Source organism: Meleagris gallopavo, chromosome 5 (assembly GCF_905368555.1).
Source record: "Meleagris gallopavo chromosome 5, MGAL_WU_HG_1.1, whole genome shotgun sequence".
NCBI lineage: Eukaryota > Metazoa > Chordata > Aves > Galliformes > Phasianidae > Meleagris > Meleagris gallopavo.
The window spans coordinates 28,688,879-28,715,567 of NC_139408.1; the positions used below are offsets into that span (position 1 = coordinate 28,688,879).

The window sequence follows — 26,689 nt, forward strand, 5'->3', positions numbered from 1 at the left end:
TTTCTGTAGCACTTCTGCGTAAGACATGATAAGGCTATTCCATTGTAATCTCCCTGTTCAAAAAGTGGTTTCATGTGTTACTTATTAAACACTATCCAAACTGTCCTGAATGGGGAATTACTGAAGACTCTCTCTGTGCTTTGTTCTAAAATAATAAATTTCCCTATACACATGAAGAAATTTATTTTTATAAAATCTTTGTGAGGCTGAGGGATAATTTTACTCTACAAACACAAAACTGAGAAATAGAGACATCTAGACTAAATTTAGCTTGACATGCCTACAGCTGGATTTATTTCAGAATGCAAAGCCCCTGAGCTGCTATTTATTTCAACTGCATTGGGAGTACTCAGTATACGTAAAAATCCTTCAATACATGTTTCATTAAGGACACAGAGAAAATGAGTAACTCTAAAAATGATTTAAGAAGGTTTTCCAGCATAAAACTCAAAGTTTGCATGAATACAGAGACAGAGAATGCAATAAAATCTTCCTCGGTACCCACTCAGGGCTTTCTGGTGCAGCACCATGCTTTCTCTTCCAACAGCCAACTGTATCACCTTAACTGAAAGGAGGAGAATTGCACTCCTCATTCATCCCATCTGCTACATCTGGGATGCACTATTCAGTTTTAATATCAAGATATTGTCAGTATCTAAAAATGTGTTGGTAGTGAAGGGACAAGGTCTGTTTGGCACTTTGATTTTCTGCTGTGTTTCCACCTGAACCAAGGCCTTGACCCTTTTGATCCAAGGTCTTTGGGATTAAAAAAAGCATAATTTCACTGAATTTCGAAGAACTTTGAATCAAATTTCCAATTTCTAAAAAAGTACAAGACCTATGTTTGATGCTTATAGTCCAGCTTCCTGAAGCTGACTACTGAAGTAACGTCCTTTCCATTTGTTAGAAAAAAAATGAACACATGAACAGCAACAATAACATTAAAGGAATGATATGCTTTAAATGCCACCAGTCAGTGAATTTTGGGGTCCGGAGCCCACAAGAAGGGCATCAACCATTTTCTTCTGTTCTTAAAGCATTTCTAGAGTTATATTTCAGCTTCTCCATAGTTCAAAAGCAATTTTTTTGGACATTTTACTTATCATTCTACAAGGAATGGTTGAACAACACTTTTAATTCTATAAGCTGGAGCAAAGTATTTATTTCCCCACATGACTCTACACTAATAAAAATGTTCTTGGCACAGACATAGCTTAAGACTGTAAAGATGCTGTCTTTCTGGTTTTCAAAGAAAATTAAAACATTACCAACATATGATGTTGAATTTAATGACAGGATTTTTAAAATCTGCGTCACAAAATGTTTGTATGCAATTATATACATATCCAGAATCGACAAATAGGAAATGCTTTTTAAGAAATCACTTTTTAAATTTCAATGAGCAGCCATTTAGCATCACATGTGATAAAGAACTAAAATTTGCCTTACAAAGAAAGCATGTTCCCCACAGTTATGTAAAATAACATGATGGCTTTTTGCACAAATTAATTCATATTTATGATGTTGCTTAAGTTTACCATTTTTATTTGAGCTAGGAGCATTAAATTTGAAGTGTTTTGGGTCTAAGAGGAAGAATCAATAAAAAAAAGATGATGAAAATCTTACATATGATGTATACAGTCGTCAGACAAAACCTCAGACTTTTACATCTTCAAATATAAAAAAAAACACCATTCTTTTAAATTAAGATTCAAACTAAGAAGACGTAAGAAAAACAAAGCTTCAGTCTGTGAATTTATTTTCTGAGCAGCAAATTACCAGTACAGCAACCTCAGTGAAGAGCTATGTTTCTGCATGTCTGATCAAGCAGAAACACTCACTATACTCCTCTGAGAAGAATCCTTAAAATGAAATCAGAATCCTCATGGATGAATAACTTGATTTCAGAGAGTTCATAAGCCATGGAAAGGGGATGGGAACAGAGAAAATGCTGCACGGAGAACTGTCAAACACAGAGCTGGAGCTGCTGGGAGCTGAACCAAGAGAACAGCTGCAATGAGAGCTACTACTAGTCTAAGAGAACAAATGAATGACTAGCTTCTGAAACAAGCATTTAAGTGGTAAAATACAAATAAATGGTAAGCATACAAATAAATGGTAAGCATTCTATTCTATTCTGGTGAGCTGCCTGCGTCTGAATTGTTTTTAAAAAAACGGTATTCATAGCTCTCTGACTTGACCTAACTTGATTTCACATCTCTGCCATAAGGTGGGAAGGGAAAATTCACAAATGGAAATTTAACAGTGAAACAGAAACATTTGTCTTTTATTGAAAAAAAAAACAACCAAAGAATTCAAAGTTCAAGAGGAGAAGGATGGAAATTATTTATGAATAACTTGATTCTCATAATACAGAGATGTATAGAATATTATGTGGACTATATCTGTGATTTTATTATTCAGTTTCTTAGTGCCTATACTTCCTAATTGACACTTGAATTTTATGCATTCTCCCTTTGAGAAATGCAGTGAACAAGCATTTTACCAGAACAAAAATAAACCAAAAAAATTAAAAATTTGATAGGTTGAGTAGGTAAGTTTTAAAGCAATATCTTTAATAGGAAATATGTGTTTCAAAAGACCAGTTTTTACCACTGTTCTGAATGTTAGACAGTTCTCTCCATAAAGGAACCCATTGCTTGGAGTGAATATAGAAGTACAGAACAACAGAGCAAGTGCAAATCTTCTACAAGAGGGGTATTTTTTTCACAGAAATCACAAGGTAAGTACTATGCACAGTGAGACTGTAAGATTAAGTAAAACTTTGCCACTATTTTGAATGTAGAAATTACTGATGGTTCTAATCTAAGATGCAGTACAGTGGATGAACAAACATATTGCTTTTAAAGCGCAACTACAAATAAAGAAGCAGGCTTTTTAATTAAATTGATTAATTAAATGAATTCTTTTGTAAGATGGCAGTAATTGAAATTATTGATTTATACCTTGATAATTGCTGTAATGGACTTCTTGATGTAATGTGAAGTTTTCCTATACCTTCACACCTCAGCTGTCACAAATGTACTCCTTTATATGACATCTAGTTCTCATAGCAAGAATGATTCTCTGTTCTGGTTTGGCAAAAAGAATGCTATATAAGATATTTGTGCTTTAAAAGAATGAAGACAAAAGTAGTACAGCTGTTTTCAGTGGACAAGAATATTAGATCACTGGCTTTTCTAAAAGTTTTGCATTTTAATGTTTCCTGAGGAAACCAGGTTTCTCTAAAACTCAGAATTCTACTCCATTTGTTTTTTCTTAAGCCCAGAGGAAAGTACTACTATCAGCAAAGCAAAATGGAACAGAAAGAAAAACATAATTTAAAAAATATCAAATACCAAATAGAAAGCTTTGAACTCTTGTTCATGTCTAAAAGAGAAATACTTACAAATTCTGATCTTATTTAAAAACTCACCATTCCATTAGCAACTGCAAAAATATAATACAGAAAAAGAGGACTGGATTGTAGCAGTATAATTGCACAGAATCCCAAAGGATTAGCATATTCGTACTGGCTCTGCTACTTTCATTTTTGACCTGCAGATATCACAGAGACATAAAGGCATACATCTCTTCATGACAGTTTTCTTCTTTTCCAAGCTGAAGATCTTGTCAAAGAGCGCTACTAAGAACTCTATGGAGTTCATAAAGCAATGGAATAGACAACCCCAATTTAATGAAGCAGTTTTTCTTCAATGCATTCGTATTTTTATTTTAGAATCCAATTGTCTCTCATCTGTGTTTCTGTTTGAAAGCAGAGAATGGAGAGGGACTGGTTATTTTTACTTCACTTTGTCTCCCCTACCCAAGATTTAGTCTTAATTGCTGAAGAACAATCCGTGTTCATGTCATAAGAGTGATCTTATGGTAGAGAAAATAAAGGCACAGCTCCACTCTTTGGGGTCATGATCTTCCACATCCTGAAACACTTAAATGATGTCACCCTGTGACTGTAGTTGCTACATGAAGTGAAAAAATCACCAATTTTCTGATAAAAATTCACTATGAAATAATAATAATAATAATAATAATAATAATAATAATAATAATAATAATAATAATAATGGCAATATCTCTAGTGGATAAAGATTGAAAAGTTTTAAAAAGAAAAAGCAAACAAATAAATTTCTGTTCCAGAAATTACTATGCATTGCTATCTTTGTTTGTAAATTCATTATTTGTCTGATACATTTACTTCACAGAAGTGGAAGTTAATTGATATTAAAAATATGAACTTTGAGTTGCTCCTGTCAAGTCTGTTTAGTATACGCTTAAAATACAGTATAAGACAAGGGCATAAACACTGAATACAAAACCAACCTAATAAAGTAACCAATAACAAAACCATGTAATTTACTCATTATAACTGAAACTCTAAAGACCATGCATGACATTTCAATTGCATTTTTATTTCTTAGAATTATTTCATACTTTTCTTCCTGTTATTCTAACAATTTTCAAAAACAGCGTGAGAAACAGAATTTTATTGATGGAAATGTGAGTGTCAGACATTTTGGGTGGATATTCATTTAGAATTTTCCTTTCAATTAGGGTATATTCATAATTATATTAAAAAAGCAACAAACTTATTTAAGCATTCTATGGTGCCTAAGAATTGAATGGAGATCTTTTCAGTTATTTGACAATTGCACAGTTAATTATTGTAGATAAATGTATTCTTCTAACATTTTATCTGTCAAATTGCTGCTGGAAATCTGTAGTTTATAATACCACAATAAATTAACTCAAAAATTTTATTAATTAGTAATTAGTTAGCAATTCAGGGAGAATTACCATTGAAAAATGAATAAGAAAACCAATTCAAAAGAAGGACTAAGAAGTATAAGGAGTCGTAACATTCCCAAACCAGCACAAAGAAGCTGGCATACAACCTTGGTGCAAGAGTTAGAAAAGCCTTCTAGAAGCGCTGGATGCAGAATTCGCATATGGGCAGCAAACTTGAAGTGCGGGTCTTACCACACACACCTTATGGTTGCGCTTGAATCTGACTGCCAAAAGTAATCCCCAATGCTCTTAAGATAAAAATGGTATCTCCATCAAACCAATTATGCAGTGCAGCATATAAACGTTTTGTGCAAATATTAAAACAGATATTTAGAATCCTCTACCTAAAACTGAATTCTAGATTCTATGATGTTGGTTAATGCCTGAAAGTCAGAAGTGCAGTTCCCAGTCTTGTAGCACTACCTTCTTTACAATGGAGCCTAATTAGAAAGGAGGAATAGACTCTCATCTGTCTTTAGCTGGAAAGAACAAGACTTGGTTATTTACAAGGTTGTGGAGTATATACTGTATAGAATACTTTGATCTAGAAACTTAAGAATCTTCCTGCAGTCTGGACTTCTGAAGTTGTGAACTCAACAGATAAACTATGTATTACAGGAAACAGAATCTCCTCTTCTCTGAATACTTTGAGTACTTAATTCCTTATACTGGTACCTTTGTTCTTGTATTACCAAGTAAGATACAGAAGTCTCTATTGTTTAATTAACAATGATACGTAAACAATCAAATCCCATTAATCATTATACAGTCAATACACATTCCTAAACTATTTTTCTGGAAATAATTTACTTGCTGGAGAGACAAATAACAGAAAAATTTGCAGATCTTTTGTAACACAAGCCATTCAATAAGCCTAAATAAAACAGATAATGTCCCCTTTGCAAATCATTCTTTTTTCTTTTTTCCTTTTTCTTTTTTTCTTTTTTTTGAAGAGAAAAAAGGGGGTAGCTCTTCAATAGCATTTCACTGCCACTATACTTTTAACCGACAGATCAATAGTTTCCTTCATCAAGCTTTTAGCCAAAACACACAGCACATGCAGAAGCCAGAGGAGAGGGAGAGAAAGAAAGAGAGAGATTGATGCTGGTAAGAAAACGTCTGAGATACAAATAAATATAAAAAATGGGGCTACTGCATAATAGTACCTATGTGTAATTTTATAAATCAGGAGACTACAGACCTTCTTTGATTGGTCAGTCACTTTTACATTTTTACGAACAGTAATTTTAAGAAAGAAGCTGAACTCGAAGTACATCTAAAAAGTACATCTACCACTGATCTGATCTAAATAATTTCTTAAGTGAACTACTGGTATTTAAATAAAATATATTGTGTTTTCTAACAACTGGATAAGGAGTAAATTAGAGATACATAATACACATATTATACTGTACAAGTGCTAATTTGGCACTGTTCCTAATTAATACTTCCACTTTTAGAAGGATCATTTAAGTACAACTGGTAACTCAAAAATTACCAGTATGAAGCTAGCTGGTTTTTGGGAAAGGAGGGAAAAACTATTGCATCTTGTGAACTTCAAAGGGAATATGAATTTAGATTATACCGTTACACAATTTTAGAGCATTAAAGCTCTACTTCTCTTGCAACATCAGAATCTCTTTTTAAAGAAATTCACTTTGCTTTAATTAACTAAAATCAGAGACAACTTCTCATTCTATTTAAGTGGAATTGTTAAGGTTCTTACTGAAAGTAAGGAGGTGGTTAGTACTACTCTTCTATAATGTCTAGAGTTCAGCAAAGCGTGGAAAACTGTGTTACTAAAGGTAGGCATAAATTTTTAAAAAAACCTTTCTGCCCATTCCTTTCAAATTAACATCAGTTGATCACATCCACAGTTTTACCAGTGTAAACTGGTGACAATAAAAAACAACCAGTAAAAAAAGATGCTTTTCTAATTATTGGTCTTTGAGATGAAAAATGGCCTTTACAAGGATATTTCAGTGAAGAAAATCAGGGAGCAAATTCTACCTCAAATTCTTCACAATGCAGAATGCACAGATCCCAACTTCGTCTTTTGATGGAAGATCTTTTATTTCTTCAATTAAAGATCTTGTAAGTAACAGCATAACAAATTCTCTGATAGTAAAACTCACTTTCCTTTCCGGCTACCTCAGTTCTAGAATTACCAGTGCATCCAATTCCAGAGCTTTTCTCAAAAACTAGAACTATAAGCAAATTTCTTAAGATGAATCTACGATGTCTCTTTCAGAAAAACATTGTCTTGCCTTCTTACATCTTCAAATAGCTGTAACTGTAAGAGATCGTCAGTTTCAACCAATTTGTTTTTATGGATCTGTGATCAGCTCAAACAGACTGTTCTGAAATGCAGAGGGTGTTATTTTGCCACCAAAGAAGAATGTATTCATGTTTTCTTGCACCTTCAGCTTAAAAGAAGGCAGTTGATGTCTTGCTCATAAGTTTTATAAGCATGAACTGATCAGCTGGAAATTTAAGTGCATCGCAAGATCTGCTGCAAAGCCAGACTATCTGTTTTTTAGATACTCATATCTTCCCTTCGAATAGAATATAAAGAATGAATTGCTTGTCATTCTCACAGTGCTACCTTGATACTTCAGCTAGCAGACTCCATATTACAAATCACAGAAGACTTGCTTTGTGAACAGCGTTCACTAAGTTCTCGTACACCTTATATTCCAGTTCCCTTTTCCAGTTGAGGCAGAATTGAACTATTCCAAAATGACAAATCAGTAATGCAGTCTAATGGCTCTGGAGAAGGCAAAATAGTTTTTGGAATCTGATCAAGCAGGACAGCTATACATACTGACCAGCACTTAAGAAAACGTGTTGGCTCGGATTTCAGAGGCGTGCCTTCAGAGCAGAAAAGGACAAATGGCTTTGAAGTTGCAGGCAAAGCAAGAATACAGTTTCTCTGGAAGTGGCTCACTTCCTGCACGATTTCAGTGTATGTTGACTACTTTTTTGCAGTAGAGAGCTATCAGAATGGGAATCTGATACAGAAACAAAGCAACATCAAGCTTTTTTTTTTTTTTAATTCATACTGATTCATTCAGAAGAATGACAGGTCAAGTGGAGTTGATAGTTGTTTTGTATTTGTAAGCACTAAATTTCATTTCTTGCTCCCTGCCTTGCTACATGTGAATAGCATTAATATATTCCACATCGCTGTTTTGATGTTAATCACGATCAAAAAGCAAGGCTTTCATAGAAAATGGTAATGAGGCTCAAATTGCTGAATACGTATCAGGTGCTTTTAAGAACCGATATTTGATCATCTTAAAACAATTTGTCCGCTGTTGAAGCCAGACTGCAATTATTTGTCTATAACAGAAAAAACGTTAAGCATCTTTCTTCTTAAAAACTTTTAATATTTTGTCTGGTCATTCACTGAAACTAGAAAGCAACTTTTTAATAATAAGGATAAAGGTTATTGCTAGGAGTTATTGCTTGAGAAGCCAAATTTGTAGAGAATAAATCAGATCTGTATCAGCAAGGTACTGCTTACACACAGCTCATCCTGATTAGGATGCGCTCCTGCTTAGGAGGGGGTGAGCTCCTTTTTGTAAGATACTCATCAACAGAACATTAATATCAGGTCTAGAACCTGTCCAACAGTATGAGATAGGGTGAACTGTACTCTTTTTAAGAGATCTTGTCAACTTTAATGGATTCTTTTAAAATACAAAATAAATGAACTCTATGTGTTCAGGATTACTTTAATATTACTGAAAACTTCAAGTCCACCTTTTTGATACTCATCCACTATTCACTATTCACAGTTGAAGCCTAGTCCTTACAGAGTTGGTCACAGCACTAATTTGACAATATTTTATAAATTCTGACTTGATCCTATGATTAGCATCTTTCCCCAGAAAAAGGAGTGAAAAGCCAGTCTTAAATAATCTATATATTTTTTCATCCTAACTACAATTAAATGCATCTTTCTTTTAAAAAATCTTGCTAAGTTGGTACTATGCCTTTTATTATAGAAGGCTATAGTGAAGTTGATATGGAAGTTTCTAGAAGACGTGCATTTTGGGAAGGCAGCTGGATGGAGTTTTTGGAAACAATAAACTTCAGATCCTTCTAGGCAACCTACATTTAGACAAATAACTTACTATAATATAATGGTCATTTCTACAGAGCCCCTCCACTTCCATTGCTTCATGCAGTCTGGACATCTGTAAGTCTATTATGAAAGCATTCTCATTTTAATGTAAGAGATAAATAAGGATGCTTTAATTATATAATTTCTGTCTCTATGCTATGAATTAGTTCCCCAGCTTGACTATATATCGTGGCGTACTCAGACTGGTACAATGATTTTAAAACCACGCTGAACATGGCTGCAGGTTGATCATGCAATTTCTGCCCCCGCAAGCTGATTTTTCCCCATTTGTGCACAGTGCAATGCAAAAAAAAAAACAACTAAATAAAACCAAAGAAGTGTGATGGCAGAGCAGGTCGACTGTGTGAGAGAACACGTGCAAAGTATACCTCAGAAACACTATAGGTGGATGAGCACGAAGGGAGCCGAGCCTGGTTGTGCAGTGGGGAAAAGAAAACATTGTTAAAAAAGAAATGGTGGCACAGTCAGGGTCTTAGAAGGTTTTCTGTATAGGTGGTTCCAGCACTGAGATAGTAGCAGAGGGTTCATTAAGTTTCTGTGACCAGCTATTTCAGAAACTCCAAATTTATGCCTTTTAAGGTGGAAGCTTCTTAAAAGGAAAAAAAATAAAAGATTTTGCATTTATGAAATAATTAAGTCTAAGGAAGAATCTGAATTGTCAATTCTCCCTCCTGTATCTAATTCATAACGTGAAGAGAAAGCTATCCTTTGGACAGCAAGATATTCTAAAAATGAAGCTTTACCAGCCTCTTCAATTTGACGCTACTGATTTTATTTCAACTCTGCAAAGGAGTAAAGTGAAAATATGAGAGACCTTTTTCTTTCTTGTATTCCTCTACGCTTTTAGTTGCTCAGAACAAGATCTTTGGCAATAGAGGTTTTTCTTCAGCCTCAGTCCCACAAAAAACCAGAATAAATTGCAAAGTTAAATGATTAAATGTCAGATACAGGTCAGCAGAAATCTGCAGATTATGTCTCTTCAGCAGTATAAACAGTTGCGACTCTTGAGGGAGAGCACTTGTGTCAAAAGCTTTCAACACAGACAAGTAAGTGGAAAGACTACAGTTTTTACTGATTGCTTTGGGAATGCTTTGCTTATACAAGATATTCATTTTTCAATACTTGGTATTGAAGGGAAGACTTGGTAAAAAGTCACTTCTAGATCAGAAAATTTTTTAAAAAAGTATCCAATTATTTATGGATTTCTTTTACTAATGTAAGTCCAAACATCTTTTCTTTGGTTGAAAATATTTCATGTTTAAATTACAGAGTAGTCTGATTTTTTTTTCCTTAACTTTTGTTAGATTAATGATCTGATCACAACTAGCTATGAGCACTAAAACCAGCTAATAAATGAAATTTAAAAAGACACGACCCTACAAATGCATTAAAAATCTCCTCTTCATTTTCTTCAAAGGTAAAAAAAAGAATAATCAGAAGTTCCTAAAAACTTTTCTTAGACTTCAAAAAAACTGCTATTGGCACAGCACTTGAGGTACATTTATGATAAACAACTCAGCAAGAACTTTCACAGAAATTGCTGACTTGAGTATTACGATAGACTGGAAAGAGAAAAATAACATTCATAAAAAGTCAGCCATGAACATTTTTCAAACTCAAATGTGTATTCCATTAATTCTTCACTGAAATCTAAAATACCACTTTCAGGAAAATTTCACATTCATAGCAGTCCTCATTACATGCTTTATCTACACTTGTTCCTCCTTCAGTGACAATTTTTTAGTTCTCTCACTGCAAATATTTCTGTTCCTTTCCAGTATTCTGTACATATTTCATTTGCTCTGAAAAGATAATATTACCAATGAAATGAGTGACTTCATGACATCTTAAATGTCTGTACACGCTCAGAGCTTTGTTCACTTGTTTTTTTTTCTTATTTTTTTAAATCAGTATATGGTATAGTGAGATGGCTTTCAGGATTAAGTCACAAGTAGAAAATTACTTCTGAAAAAAAAAAAAAAAACAGAAGAAAAAGAGAACCCCTTTCACACAAATACAAAATCTGTTTCTAGACAAATGACACTGACAGCTTTCTAGGAAATGTAACGTGTGCTTTTGCTAAGAACAGGGGCTCTGCTATTCACCTCAGATTTTTAGAAGATTCCCTAAGCAAGATTCTCATCAATAATGTCCGCCCATGGATCCCTTGTTTTGTCTTGCAATAGCATGGCAAAAGAAAATCCCTTAGCCTCAGTTTTGAAGATGAGGATTCAAAGAATGCAGTAACAGCAAGAAATAACACAGCACCATTTTTTTAAGTATCAGCAACTAAATAAAAGAAACCAGCAATGATATGAGCTATAGAATTTTTTTTAAAATTTGGAATAATTTGGCTTATTTTACCTATTCCTCACACTAATTTACAAGGGGCATGCAAAGTACTTTCATACATCTATTATCTTGTTTTGGACATTTCCTATGAGGAGACTGCTATTACTCTGTGATCTAATTAGCCATGTTTTAATTAATATCTATCTAAATCTTAACATTTAACATAGGTTTTATTCCTCTTAATATTTAATCACTTCAAATCATTCCTTTCTTTCTTGGTTCATAGTTCCAGTTTAATAGAGGCAAATTGTAGTTTGAGCTGCAAATACCTAAGCTAAGGGGAACAGAATTTATGCCAGTCACAAAAATTCCCCCGCTGTGATAATTACTTTTAAAAGAGCTATGCTCATGTACACCAACTGAGAATCTGGTTCAAAGGCTGCAAGAGCAATCTGTTATTTGTCTGAAGGCCTTGACTCAGATCTTTAATAATTGAATATTATGACCTGGAACAAAAGCCCCATAAATGCAATTCTTTATCATGATCAAAGAAGGCAGGTACTTAAAGTAAGAACAAAAGTAAGGTAAGTGAAGTAAAAGCAAAACATGCAGGAGATTGTAGATTTTGTGAGACACAATTCTGAGAAATGACGACCCAGGTTTCATTATAGATCATCTATGGACAGAATTTGGCTTCTGCTGTGAATTCTGAGAGCATTTTTCATGGTCAAAAACAGAATCTTTGATTTGGAAAGATGATGGTCAAGAATCTACATTTAGATTTAGATTTTTTTTTCCTGACTGGATTTCCAAAATGTATTTCTACAGAATTAAAACCTGTATTTAAAATATGAGGGCTGTCCTGAAAATAGTGCCTCCTATTTTATGATGGTGGCCCACATCATCAGAGGTGGATGTTAGAGATATGCAGTAGAAGTTTATCTTTCCCACCAATATTCTGTTACATTTTGTTGCCATGTGATAGATGGCAGTAAAGGGGCAGGCTGATAAAATGGCATCTAATATGGAAATGCACATGAAGCGAAGGCATGGCATTGACTTCTCTGTGTAGAAGAAATGGCATCCAGTGACATTCATGGACACTTGGTGAACATTTATGGAGACCAAATATTGAATGTGAGCACAGTGAGGCAGTGGGTGCTGCATTTCAACAGTGGTGACAGCAACGTGAAAGACAATCCATGTTCCAGACAACCATGCACAACTGTCACACCACAAAATGAAAAGTCATGTGATCAGCTCCATCCATGTAAGTCAGTAGATTATGACCATGGAACTGTGTAAAGAGCTGAATATCGACATCAATGATTTACAAACAATTGGGGCATTGTCAGAATATTACAGAGTTTGTGCTGGTCACAAGACATGGCATCACCACTACAGGTTGGAGTCAAAATGACAGTCTGTGGAATGGTGATGTGAATTACCCATTGAAGAAAAAGTTCAAGACATAGCCCTCACTGGGTAAAGTGATGAGCACTGTCTTTTGGGATAGGAAAGGAATGATCCATCTGAATTTCCTGGAAACTGAACAAACCATCAACTCTGACAGCTACATCGTCACAATGGCTAAGCTGAAGGCTCAAACTTCCAGAGTCAGGCCAGAGAAGAAGACAACCTTTCTCTTGCACAGTCTTGAAGACTGTTGAATACATTGCCAATCTCGGCTGTATGGCCCTACTACACCCACTGCATAGTCCAGATTTGGCACCTTCTGACTTCCAACTGCTCAGGCCAATGAAAGACGGATTGAATGAGCAACATTTTCCAAGCAACAACACCATTATAGCAGCTGTGCCTTTTCCACTGGTGCAGATTTTTAGAGAGCATAGCATGTAGGCCTGGTTGGTTGCTGGTGAAAATGCACAGCTAATGGTGGTGACTATGATGAAAAATAGTGTTTTATAGCTGAGAATTTGTTCTATTAAATAGTGATACTGTGATCTTTGTATTTGTTGGAGTTTCCATAGAAATAAATAGGAGGCATTACTTTCATAGTGACCTAAGCATAATTTAGTCTTCACATTTACAAAAAAAAAAAAAAAAAAAAAAACAGAAACCAAAAACCAAAAGAAACCTTCAAAGTACAGACTGAAGCACTACTATTCTGATCAATCTCTGCTGAACTTCCCCATGCTTTCAGTAATGTATCAATTTTAAGCAGATGTTATGAGTTCTAAAACATGAGCCAGTCAGCTCTTTCGTTGTTGATCATCTCAGCAGCTAATGCAATTTATTTGCTACTGCTACATTAATTTGAACAGGTAAAAAAATGCCAACAATTCCAAATGATAGAACACTAACTTTTCTAAACAATGCCTAAGTTCAGCTTCAAACACGGGTCTCTGGGAGGTTCAAAGGTTCAACCGGAATAGCCAAAGGTTAGATGAATGGAGAACTCAAAAGGAAATGGAAAGACATTTCAGGTAACCTTTATACAAATATTTATGTACTACTGCTGATATTGGTAGTTTTACAAAATTGTAAGCCCTCAAACCCTCAAAACTGCTTAATTAACTCAAATTTTCATGCACATATTCAGTACAATGTTATTTTAAGTACCTGGCTGGCTTTTTGTACTTCTGGTGGAATCTGGAATATTTCTAAATATTTCCAATGACCTATGCCTTTAAAGTGGGAAAATTCTTCGCAATTCATTCTGAAACAAAGGTTCCACCTTAACAGCATATAGTAATGTGCAATAGCATTTAATTTTCATCTATGCGCTGGCCATCAGATACTATATGCTCCCCCTCCCACACAATTTAATACATTTGCTACCTTGTAGGGTAACTTCTCTAGGACTTCCATCTAAACCCCTTTCCAAAACCAGTATCAAAGACATGAAAAATATTCATTATTATGAAGTATTAACAGATTTCTCATTTTCTTTCCAACTGTCCACTGTTTACTAAGGACTTCCTTATTATTGACAAGTCATTTGTATATTGCCTTTTAAAATGCTGACTTATTTAAAATACCCATTGAACAACATGAATCACAGTTGCAATGAAAAAGCAATAGATTTTAATTATATGTTATTATACTTGCAATGCGTCCTGTTTAAATTTTAAGAAACTTAAAGGGCATAAGCAGAATGCATGGAATATATCTTAGCTCATGATCTCACTTCCTTAATAACGCTACGTAGGGTATTGCTACGTAAGATAAAATGACACAAAGGAACAAGACAATTTCATGTTAATTAGTTCTCATAATAACTATAGTTAACATGGTCACAGTTTCTCATTTGAAACCTTTTTCAATGTGACATTCTATGGGATAAAGTGTGATTAGAACAACATTTTTATAATACATCATTTCATGGCATTTTTTTTTTCCTGGCTTTATTCACTAGTACTAAATCACAAATTTAAGAATGAGAATTGCTCTGTTTGATTAACACTAAGAAATTTAGCATGTAACCAAATCTGAAATATCACTCTTTATTCTCTCAAAAATGTGATTCCTAAAGAACTGCCAGAGACAAGATACAGTGCTTCCACAAAATTTACTTTGTGGAATGCTGCAATGTATTAGCAGCTTGGTTTTCCTGTATTTGAACTGCAAAAGATTATAAGCCCAGAGATTTCAATTTGACAATAAGCGGAGATCAACTTTATGTCAGATACATAGCTGGTATGCAAAGTCATCCAAAAGGGATAGAAATTACCAAATTATTATCATTATCAAAATCATCTGTTGCTGTATAACCATAGTGGATTATGCATTAGAATGGTAATGCTGACAATAACGACAACAGTCATAGCGTATGGAAGACACAAACGGGACATGAATCTGAAGAAATTTCTAAGAATTGTCACTGGATGGATGTTCAAAGGGATAAGTGGCTTTTGACATCTTTTATATCTGTTATGCTTGTAACTGTTCCTTGTCTTCCGATTTTCGTTATGCATCAAATTATGTGGCTTAAACTATGTCTTCTGTAAAATTAATTGCTGAAAGGCTGATCTGCATTTGTGAGGTGAAACACCTGTTTATGAGGTACTTACTGCCTACACTGTTATGTTGGATTTGTCTCAAATTTTTAAAGATTCTGTGAAAAATGGTTAACCTTACAGGGATGTCACTACTGATAAGATAGATCCTGATTCTTTTTCAAGCTACTTCATTTATTAAAGAAGAAATGCAACAAATAAGATGTATGATGTATGAAACATTACTTTTTGTATTAGAGAAGTCTTGTAATAACCAACCAAATTTGTGTAGCCTGCATTCAACCAAATATTAACATATTTTGCAGGATGACGTAGGGACTCCAAAAAAATCAAAGGCAAAGACAGAGGCAAATGCATCAAAATGCAGTAGTATATTCTTTTAAACAAATCCTGTCAGTAAGTCAGGTTTCTCAAACACATTAAGTCAGGTTTCTCAAACACATTAAAACACATTAAAAATGAAATCCCAGCTAGAAAAGAAAGAAAACACAAAGGGAGAAAGAGAGTGAAAGGAAAAAGATGGGCATGAGAGGACAAACCAATCAGATTTAGTGTTACCAGCCAGCGGAAGTTTTAAAAAAACAGATCACTGAATGAAATCGTACATTTGCTCGGAGAGAGCATCCTTTGACATTGCCTTCTAGGTGATCTCTGAGCTCCTCCAGCTTTCGATGGAGCTACATGTAAACATCAGAAAATGAATTGAAAAAGCAACCTGTTCTCTGGTCATGTTTTTTTTCTTTTTCTTTTTCTTTTGTTCCTTGTTTTAAAATCATAGGATAACACATTTCTCACTGCCTCTGGCAAAATATTTCAAGACATCAAAGTCATTTCAACAACATAGACATGCAAGCTTGATAAACTTCAAAACCGGAAATAAGATATTTTTGCATCATTAGCATGGCTCTTTTTTCAGCACAAGAAAAACACTGAAAAAAAATCAAGGGACTGATTGTTCTAAAGCAACTAGATCTCTGCTACACTGATAATTTGCTTGTTTGTTGTTAAGGCAGTGTTCTAGAATGTATTTTCATCTCAAAGGAGCATACATTCACGTTCTGGATTCCCAGTTAGGATATCCAACTATATGGATATTTATGTAAGATTTTGTGTCTAACTACATATTTGGGGCAGTAAAATTAAATCCTGAGCAGTCAGGTACAGAAATAAGAATCCTGGACTAGGTATCAATAAACATTCATAAAATAGGAGGTGAATCTCATCCTGTATAAGTTACATTTTTTGCATATGTATACACATTATGCATGTAAAAGTGTATGCGATGACTCAATAAGATGAACAGGTCGCAGTAAGTACATACATGAATCTCAGCACAGAAACTGTCACTGTCTTGTCTTTTCCCCTGTGTGCATTCAGTGGTACTGAACGTCTGCAACTGAAGCAGTGCCTCATTCACATAGAGGGCTCTTCTCACTTACACTGTAACAAAAACTTCTTCCCAAAACACAGGATAAAAAGATAAAGCCTCACAGACAGTGAGGAATGCTACAGATGCCGCTAGGTATGACTTGTATAACAAAGAGCAAGTGGCTTCTTTTCTATCTTGATAACAATTTAAATGGTGTCATTACTGGAAAGAGGTGCATAATTAATCCTTCCCCTTCCCTTCTTTATGCTCAGTGAAATAACATTTTCACAAAGAGCAGCAGTAGAGCAGTGTTAGAAAACAGAGAGGATGGCTTGTCCTGGAACAAAGGCAGTACACACACATACAAGAACAAAACAAAAGATCAAAAAACAAGGCGGGAAAGGGAAAGAGAGTGCAGAAGAAAAATAAATTAGTTAGCGCTTTAGAAAGTGCTAAAAGGAGATAAAGTGGAAAAAAGGTGGAAAATTGGGTGGCTGAAAGAGGCAACTGTTGAGATGGAATCTTAACAGAATGGCCTGGACTGCATGTGATCAGCATCCTGGTACAGATTATGTCCTGTGTTTTAAATCATTTATTAGAGTGTAACACTATACACGGTAGGCAATAATTTAGATACCTGCTTGATAAGTGCTCTAAAGTTTTGAGTATGTTTATGCAAACAAAAAGGCAGAAAAGGGGACTAATTATCAGAAAAACAGTGGCTCCATTCTTATTAGTCTCACATGAATCTCTCTCACTTCCTCTTTATCTGCTCTGTTTCTTTCTGATTTAAAGGCTAGATATGGATGAAATATTCAACTTTCTTACAATGGTCTTTTGCAGAATTTAAATGCAAGAAGTGCAAGCACTATAAAAGTTATGTTTTAGATGGGAAGCAGTAGTCTGAAGATGAGTAAGTCACTTCTTTATGTAACAGGCAGTTAAGTGACAAACAATACACATTAGAGAAGTGGTTTAATCATGATCATCAAATTATAGGCACTTCAAGAAAGTCGATGTTTTGTATTTCGTGACATTCAAAGCTTACTATCTGTCCTTCCGTAGGTTGTTCTATGTGTAGCACACAAACAAACAAAATGTGACCCAACAGCAATAAAAGTTTTGAAATAAAAATGATGAGATGGTGAGAAATGGAAAAGCCCCTTCCCTCCCTCCCCTCACCTCCCCCTTGAAAAGGAAAAATGTAGGCTATAGAAGAAAATTTGCAAAATAAATGTTAGAAACATATTTACTTTGAGGGATCCAACTCTACTAGCAACTCCTTTGCTTTCATCCGGCCGTCTAATTTGCTACAATGGAGGAAGATGGGTAAAAAAGACAGAAGAATAAAGAAAAAGTGAACTTAAAAAAATTTCCACACAATCAGTTAGCAGTACATGCAAGACATCAATTTGACTCTCTGAGACATCTCTAGAGGACAAAGACACAGACTCTAATTTCTGAAATAAATGGTGATTTATCATGTCATTTTAATCTTCCCTTGTTGAATTTTTTTCTCATTATTTTACCAACCTGGCATATATTCTGCATGCTAAATTCACTATTATTTCTGAATGAATACAGTTACTTATCTGATTTATATATGGAGAACAACGAAGTCCTAAAATTCTAACTGAAGAAAAAAGCCACTATATATTCTACAAATAATATGATCATAGTATGGTATAACTGGGAGAATCAGGCCTGACAAGTATCATTATTGATACCTGACAGAATGCAATACAGATTTCAGTTGTCCCTGTCCTAGAGATGTTAGCCACTGCTATCAAGTTTCCCAGTTAAAAATTATGCTGCCCAACCAGAAAATTTTAATGCCAGACCAATATCAGATTTTTCTTTTAAATATACAACATATATGACTTCTCCCACATATCTCCTTCCTGATTACTCTTCCTTTATTATATAATTTTTTTCCTAGATGACGCAGAGGGTAGAAGAAACAAATGAGGTAGTTGCTCAAAACACCTTGTATTGCTAGAAGCACACAAAATAAAACATTCATTTACATCTAGACTTCTTTTCAGAATTGCTGAATCCAGTAAATAAACCTTTTCTAATGATAAATTAAACTGGTATCACGTCAATTGAAGTAGAAAGGATGAAGGCAATAAAAATGACCTTAGGCATATCCTTCTGCTTGCTGGTCTGAGTCAAGCCTGAATTGAGTTTCCATTACCCGATGGTTATTTCGTAGTGTATGTAAAACTAAGTCTCACACAACCAAAGTGAAATCTTTCAAACACTTCCTTTCCTTTGTGGAGTCCCACCAAGGAAGCCAAAGACTGAATGAACCATGGAAATTTAACTATGCTTTATGCTGGCCAGGACATTCCAGTAAAAGTTAGATTGCCACTTCAAAAACTTAAAAATGTCACAGTCAAAACATAGTCAAGAATTTTTTTTTTGTACTTGCACTAGGCTGGGAAGAAAATAATGCACCTAAACAAAACATTAATTATCAAAATATTTAGTTCTAATAGAATACGTAATAGTAAAGTAACATTGGAAACACTCATGAAAGTTGTTGCTTTCCTTTGCTAGTCTTACTGCATTAGAATAGTATCAGTTTTGAACTATGAAGCAAAACGTCTTTATAGTTTTGTGTCTAAATATATATTTACATACACTACACTTTTGATGGAACTGAGTAAATTTCCAAGCAATTCCAGTATACTGACCAAGAAAAAACTGTATTCATTAAAAAAAAAAAAGTCTCCTTTAGAACACAGATTCAACCTAGTTGCTATATATTTCTTAATTCAAAAACAAGAGGAAAAAAAATACCAACTAACAAAAACGAATAAGACACCCTCAGGAGGAAAAAGAAATCCTTATTGGAAAACAAAGAACATGAGTTAGTGCAAAAATACTTGGCCCAGTATCCTGGTACAAATACTATCAATCTCAGCAAGTATAACATGATCAAATAGAACCATTTTCAAATATAATGTTTTCAGTTTTGCTTTGAAAAAATGAGAACTAGAAAAAAGAAAATTATAATTCCAAATAAATACTGATAATCTTACAAAATCTTAATTACGTGGAGTCAGGACATTATAAAAAAAAAATGCTATATATCACAGAATTGAGGGGAAAAGTTTTAAGAGACAGCTATATGCAAGCCCTTCACAGAAAAAAAACAGTTTTATTCTTTTACTTACCAGTGTGGGTACTGTAGCTACTCAAGTTGTTCTGAAGATTTAGGACTTAGAAATTAGTCTGGAGATAACGCCTATAACTGAAATTGTATCTTTCTCTCTTCAAAATACATAGAGAAAAATATACAAGATCTATATATCACATTGATGAAATAATAAATGCTTGAAAATAAAAAACCAAGAGGAAATAGCTTAAGGTCAGCTCTTGTCTTACATTCATGGAACAAACATTACGTATGGTAACATTTTCTAGGGGAACCTGGATATAAGCACACAACTTGGTGATTCTCAAGGGGTGAACCAGAGTATTGTGAAATTTGCATACACTATACTACTTATGTTCTGGGTATTCAGTAGGGTATTACTAGGGGGAAAAAAAAAGCAAAACAAAAATCAACAAATAAAACTTTATTTTCACGGCAAATGCCACGGAAAGGAATTCAGGTGTATCCTTATTTCTGGTCAACTCCTGTCTAAAGTTCGAGAAGTTGGTCAATAAAAGTATTTTAGAAAATGATCATGGATTATACACTCCTCATTTTTCAGACATAACTATACACAAGAACCCTATCACAGATGACCTTTTGTAGCTACAAAACCAGAATGAAAGATCGTGCATTTACACATTCTTAATCAAAAGTGTATCTATATCTATCCCCACCAGTACCTTGTGTGATCTAAAAATGAGTCCTTTGATTTTTCTATTAATCATCTGTTAAGTGAAAAAAATCATTCCTTCTAAGCAAAATGTAGATCTAATAAGAAGAACCTGAACAGCAAAACTGAAAACACAATGTTCAGCTTCTGGTTTTATGTTTACTATTTATCATTTTTATATCACAATACAGCTAAATGAGTAGATAAAGAGATAAGGCAGAAGCAATACTAAGTAATTACTATCAAAACGTTATCTGAAAGAAGCAAAGGTTTTGGAACAATGTGAAAGAGTTGTAATGAAGTAAGAAATGTAGGAAACTGACAGGGCGTAATGCACTAACAGTTAAGACATACATTATATTTACATCCCTTTCTCACTCACAAGGGAGTAAGATAGGAGTTAAGAGTTAAGGATAAGCCACAGGTGTCCTTCCTGATCTTTGAAGCACAAGATGGAGTTATAACAAGAGAATAATGATGGGAAGCCAGTGGAAGAAAATTCAGGAAGTAGGGAAACCAGACCCAAAGAGCAAGCAAAGACTGGTAATAGATTTATTAGAAGATGATTAAAAATTGTGGTTACCAAAAACCAGGCACGTCATGTTTTCCAAACACAGCTCTCATATACATTTCATTATTATTCCTCAATCCTCTAATAGCATCAATAAGAAATAGACCTGTTTATCCCTAGTTTTACTTCTGTAAAAAGAGCTTACGAAATGGAATATATGTAAATCAGCAGATATACTCAAAGGTCATAAATAAAAAACAAGTAAAGCACAGGCAAATCTGAGAGTCATGTTTTGTTTGGATGTATTTAAAGAAGGAGTTCCACAACAGCAGAATAATTAGCACTATCCATTTCACTTGTAGACTCCTTCAATTTCTGATGATAAAATCCTGCTCTTGCTATTCCTAAATTTCCCTGCTTACTGCTTCTGACAAAGAAAACAGAATTTTGCAACTTTCAGAAGCGTGTTTTCATATCCAAATTCAGCAAAAAGCTGAATTTCTGTCAGGTTTTTTTCTAAAATCCTGGCTAATACACAGTTCGACAAAACATTTTTAATATGATCAAATTACTTAATTCAGAGACTGAATACATTCAACACCAGCAATGGAAATTATTTACAGCATCAGTTTAAAAAGATGTTAAGTTCTATATTCTGTAATGGTCCAGGCATGCACTGCTGGAATCCGTTAACCAAAAACAAGTGATTATTTTATGTGGCATCCAAACAAAGTTCAGGTTATTTGTTGGACACGTTAGCACTATATAAAAACTAATCTCCCACTTGAACATGATGTACTCCAAATCTATCTCTTTTCCCCAAAAGCTGTCAAGGCAGAATATGGAAAAATAGTTATGGGATAAAACTTTCTCCAATCTAATGTAGCTTAAAGAGAAGACGTATGATTCAGAGAAAAAGTAGGTGTATGCATAAAAAACAACATTAAAAAGATCTTTAAAATAAATGTACTGAAAAAAACATTAAAATGCACAGACAAGAAATTAACTTCGAATCACAATATATTGAGAAAGCCCTCACGTGAAGTAGGGTCTGGAAGATCCAAATACATTAAGAACATGGATACCTAGGGGCAATTGGCAATTTTTATCAAATGCTGGATATTTCTCCTGTTGATAATAGCACATTCGACTAGAAAAGAAGGTAGTCGACTGGTGAAGAAAAATCATAAAAGCTATCCTGTGTATATTATTACAATATTGTTTCAGAATTTTTTTTTATTTTTCTTTGAAATCTCTCACGCCATTCACACTATCAGAAACGCATCTCAGAAGTATAACTCAACTGACAATTATTTTGCATCAGCTGTCTGGGAACAAAAAACTCGGGTGTATTGGCCAGATCCCCGTAAGGAAGTGAATACAAGGGAGATTATTAGGAAGGTCTAAGATGTTTTTCTGACCCTTAGCAGTGTTTGTCAGAGTTCATGGTACTCCAGAACTAGCTGGAGATAAAATGACTAAAAATACTGATATGTGCATTATTTTCTACAAACTTTGCTTGCCTGATCAACAGCAGAAAATACTGATACAGAAATTTATACTCCAGTTACAATTTTCTTCTCAGTGCTCTATATAAAGTGAGCATTTTTGACTTCTAACAAAGAGCTTAATGTATTTTTAATATTGCGGCAACTCAGGTTCTTTTAAGTTAAAAAATGTATTACATTCAAATTTTATACTCATGCATAAAAAAAAGGTTTGTAGTTGAAGGCAGTTTTACTTCTGCAATTTTAGGCAAGACAAGTGCCAATTAGTTGAGGCTTCCTGAATAAAGGTGGAGTATTTCCAAACAAAGGGAAGAAATACTTCCATTACGCAGATAAACATTCTCACACAATAAAACAATTCTCCTGTATGCATTACACTAACATAAATGTTTTATTAGGGCTGCTGCACTTCCTTCCTGCATATGATAAACCTATAGAAGTGTAATGCACACGAATGCCACCTGATGCCAACATAGCATTATCCTACCATCACACATTTTGTTAACACTATCCACTATCACTCACACTATTCCATATGCAGATTAGAGAATAAATGCAGTCGACGTGGACCAAACAGTGGTACAAAGTAATGCAATTATCTTGCAGCTCTGCGGGTTAGTACATGAATTTCACGAGCAGATCGATGCTCTGTTAACTCAGGAAACAGCAAAGATAATGTAACCATGCTTAAACAGGAGCTCTGGTAATACACTGGTTATTTTACATCCAGCTTATTTCTCGCAAAATATCTATGACTTCTGTGGAACTCAGTGGTCAGAAATCTACATAAGTTGATAGGTAAAATGTGTAGCCAGGGCCATAAAAGATTACAATAAATACAAACATTCCATATTATGCCACTATCACCAGTAACTTAATATCCTAAATCTTATTTACACTGGACTTCTGGTCATGCGAAAATTAGATTGTTATTTCCACTACGCAATGAACAAGTTTGTGCTCAAGAAAAAAATAAAAGCATGGTTAATCCAAGGTAGCAACGTTGTTCTGAATTGCAAGTATATATACCTCTCTCAAACTAACAATGGAGTTATGAATGCATAGTTCTTTTGCCTTGGTGCCGTAAGTCGAACTGAAATTCTAAGAGCTGCAGTGTATATAGGAACATCCATATTTCAATAAAGGACAGTGTCCTTTAAACATTTTAGACAATAAGCTAGCTTCCATCAAATACACATTGGTGGTAATGATGAAAGTTGTCACATCAACAAAGACACTCACAAGCAACTCAATGGAGGGACAGCTATGTTATTAAGTGAATCAGCTAAGAAAGTTGCTCTCTTTGACAACTGGCAGGAACAGAATTAAGGAAAAGAAGATGCATTAGTGCTCAATGTCATAAAAGAAAGATTCTATCTTTCTGAAAATGGACGGATCAGTAGGGCTTTAAAGGGAAGAGTAAATTTCTTTGAGGACAAGTGCATTTAAGTTTTGTTTTCAAATATCTGTAGTGTCTTGTACTTTATCCTTTTTGCCAGGCAGAGATGCATTTGGAAAAAAAGCTTCTTGTCACATATATTTCCTCATATCTATGCCACCTGAAGAGTTCAATTGCAAATCAGAAGTGGATGGGTTTGTGAGGATATCAGGAAAGAGTGTACCCATTGAAGTGATAGGAAAGATAAAGTTCAAGAAGTCCAGTGATACCCTGAGAAGCTGAAGAAAAGGCTGAAACATCCTGGATTCAGTTCACTTTACAGATGCTTAGAACAATGTGATGATGAGTGGCTAGTGATCCATGTCAATCTCTGCTCACTCTGATGGTACTTCTGAATGAAACTATTGTCCAAGAAGACTCCAGGTGAATTTTGTTCCACATGAACTTCACAAAGCAAATGAGATATGCAATGCTAATGCACAGAACTCCTAGCTCAAAGTGCTCCTCGCATTTTGTAAAAGCGTTTTTAAAAGGAATAAAAAGCAGGCAACAAAACAACTACAATGAATGGTGCAAATTTAAAAGAGATGTCCAACAGCTGGCCTGAAATCTTGCCAAACTTGTCACTGGCTGTTATCGAGTGACCTTCATAAATCTTCTTTAAGGCATTCAATAGGAAGGTCAGTTTCCAATGCAGCAGTTGGAGAGAAATATGTTCCAAATGTGTTTGAATCTCTGACCTTCAGGATCCCTAATCTGTCACAGAGCTTTCCTGTAAATACCTTTCTACAGTCACCACTTGTAGGTTCAAATAGAAAGCTTTTCGCTGAAACATGCAGGTTTTCATAAATCTCAGTATCAAGAAATGCCTACAGAAATTCTTGTCAGAGAATATGAAATGCTAACGTGAAATTGATCAAAAACAGATAAACAACCACTTTATTTCCTTTCAAACAAATAAATATATTGTTGAATTGAAGAAATTAAATTCTATTCCATGTTTCTCGAATGCTCCTTTTGAATTGGTAGTGCATATTTTCATGGAAAGACTAAAAAGTGTATTTCTGATGCGTTTCAAGGTTTCACTAGACTAAAAAAGTGGTATCTTGTAGCTTAACAGAACTCTGTGTAAAGCTGATTTCCATGAATTCAAGAACTGTTCTGGATGCACTAAATTAGTACAGATAACTAATTCACAACTATGCTAACACCCTTCATTAGTCAAGTTAGACAAAGAAGGGAACCAACTTAAAACCATCACAAAACCTAAGTCAAATAAGTATCTCTACTGAAATTCAATTTTCAGCTTAAATTTGATGGCACAAGTCTTTATTCTGCTTCTCTGGAGAGTTGTTGATAGTTTTATTTTGGAATTAACAGACAAACAAACAAACATGCAAAATCCCATATATTTTTCAATTTTTCAGCTCTTCTCCAAAGTGAATCCTCTAATTTTAGGAAGGATTTTAGCAGACTTTACTTTCATTATTTATAATGGTTTTCTTTTTGTGTTTTTTTTTTGTTTGTTTTTGTTTTTGAGCTCTCAAGTACAGCAAGATGCTTCTTTCTTTGTTACAATGTCTCACTTTCAAATCTGTGGAATTTTGCATTTTTATCTAACAACGATCAGTTACTAAACAAAATTCAAACTGAAACAAGATGAGTAAAAAATGGCAATGGCTATATGTAAAATAATGTTAAATTCTAATCCGTAATGGATTTGAAAAAATACTGCTGCACATTCTTGAGGAGAACCTGGGAGGATACAGTAGCCTGTATGCTAGCAAGCAGGATTCCTCATCTTAAACAAACCTGGCTACTTTCTACTCTGGAATACATTCTCCCAGTATCATTCCTTACTTAAAAAAAAAACAAAACAGTAAAAAAAAAAACAAAAAACTAGCAGGATAAAATATATAACTAAGCCTCTGTGTCTAGAAAGAGCCACCTTTTTTACAAAAAAAAGCAAGAACCCTTGGTGTACTTGGAGTGTGATTTCATCTACCTAGATCATTCTAACAATTTAAACAACCCAAAAGCAAGTTGCTAGGCAGAAAATATAATAGTATATACAAACTTCCAATTTATAAAAAAAAAAACTTTACTTAGGCAATTAGCATAGGAATGTTAAAATATGTTCAATATTGCTTTCACTTTGGTGATCATTTTAAGAAGAAATAGTATACATTAAGATAAAAAAAAAGAGTAAAATTTATTGTATCTCATTTACACGAAATATCCAACTTACGGATAAAACTACAGCTTGCAAATCACGTCCTGAACAGCATCTCACCAATTAATAGTTTCTGGTAAGCATCCTGATCTTTCTTCTATTGAAAAAGCAGTAATTGATAAAAAACCATCTTCCCAACCCTACTTCACATGGCACTTGTATATTAAAAAGTTCTGATACTAGGCCAAAACATAAATCATTACATTTAGTTTTAATTTTTAGCTCATTTGACTGAAAACTGGAACCAATAACTACTAGGTTCGGCATTAAAGTTATGACTCATGACAAAAGGTGCTCAAAGCATCATTTTTAAGTTGACGTGAATGTGAGAGATGATCAAGATGAAAACCAAATACATTTCTTTTGTCACAGAAATAAGATTTCTCTGTCTTCTTCTCTTTTATGTTTAAATTTTTTTTTTTTCTGAATGCTTTTATTTCAGAAATTCTTTACAACTGAAACATTTGCATAGACAAATTTAAAGATATGCTATTTTTCAGATTAAGAATATCAGGTTTTTAGGTGAAGGTAAACAAGAATGATGACAATAACTCTTATTAGAAGATACAGAAAATGATTAACTAGCAAAATTAAATCTACTGTGG

General features: G+C 34.2%; 1 protein-coding gene across 14 annotated transcripts in view; it reads right to left on the reverse strand.

The window, feature by feature from the left end:
- GPHN (gephyrin) overlaps window positions 1-26,689 on the reverse strand; it is a 262,511-nt gene that overhangs the window by 58,091 nt on the left and 177,731 nt on the right. For 10 of the 14 annotated variants that reach the window (XR_014883571.1, XM_085225019.1, XM_085225013.1 and 7 more), the window contains one exon: window positions 17,851-17,907. The exons of the other annotated variants lie outside the window; for them this stretch is intronic. Coding sequence is in view for 9 of the 10 variants with exons in the window: in XM_085225019.1 (XP_085081145.1) it covers window positions 17,851-17,907 (57 nt within the window). In the remaining variant the exon portion in view is untranslated. The remainder of the gene's footprint in view (window positions 1-17,850; window positions 17,908-26,689) is intronic. 14 annotated transcript variants of the gene reach the window in all.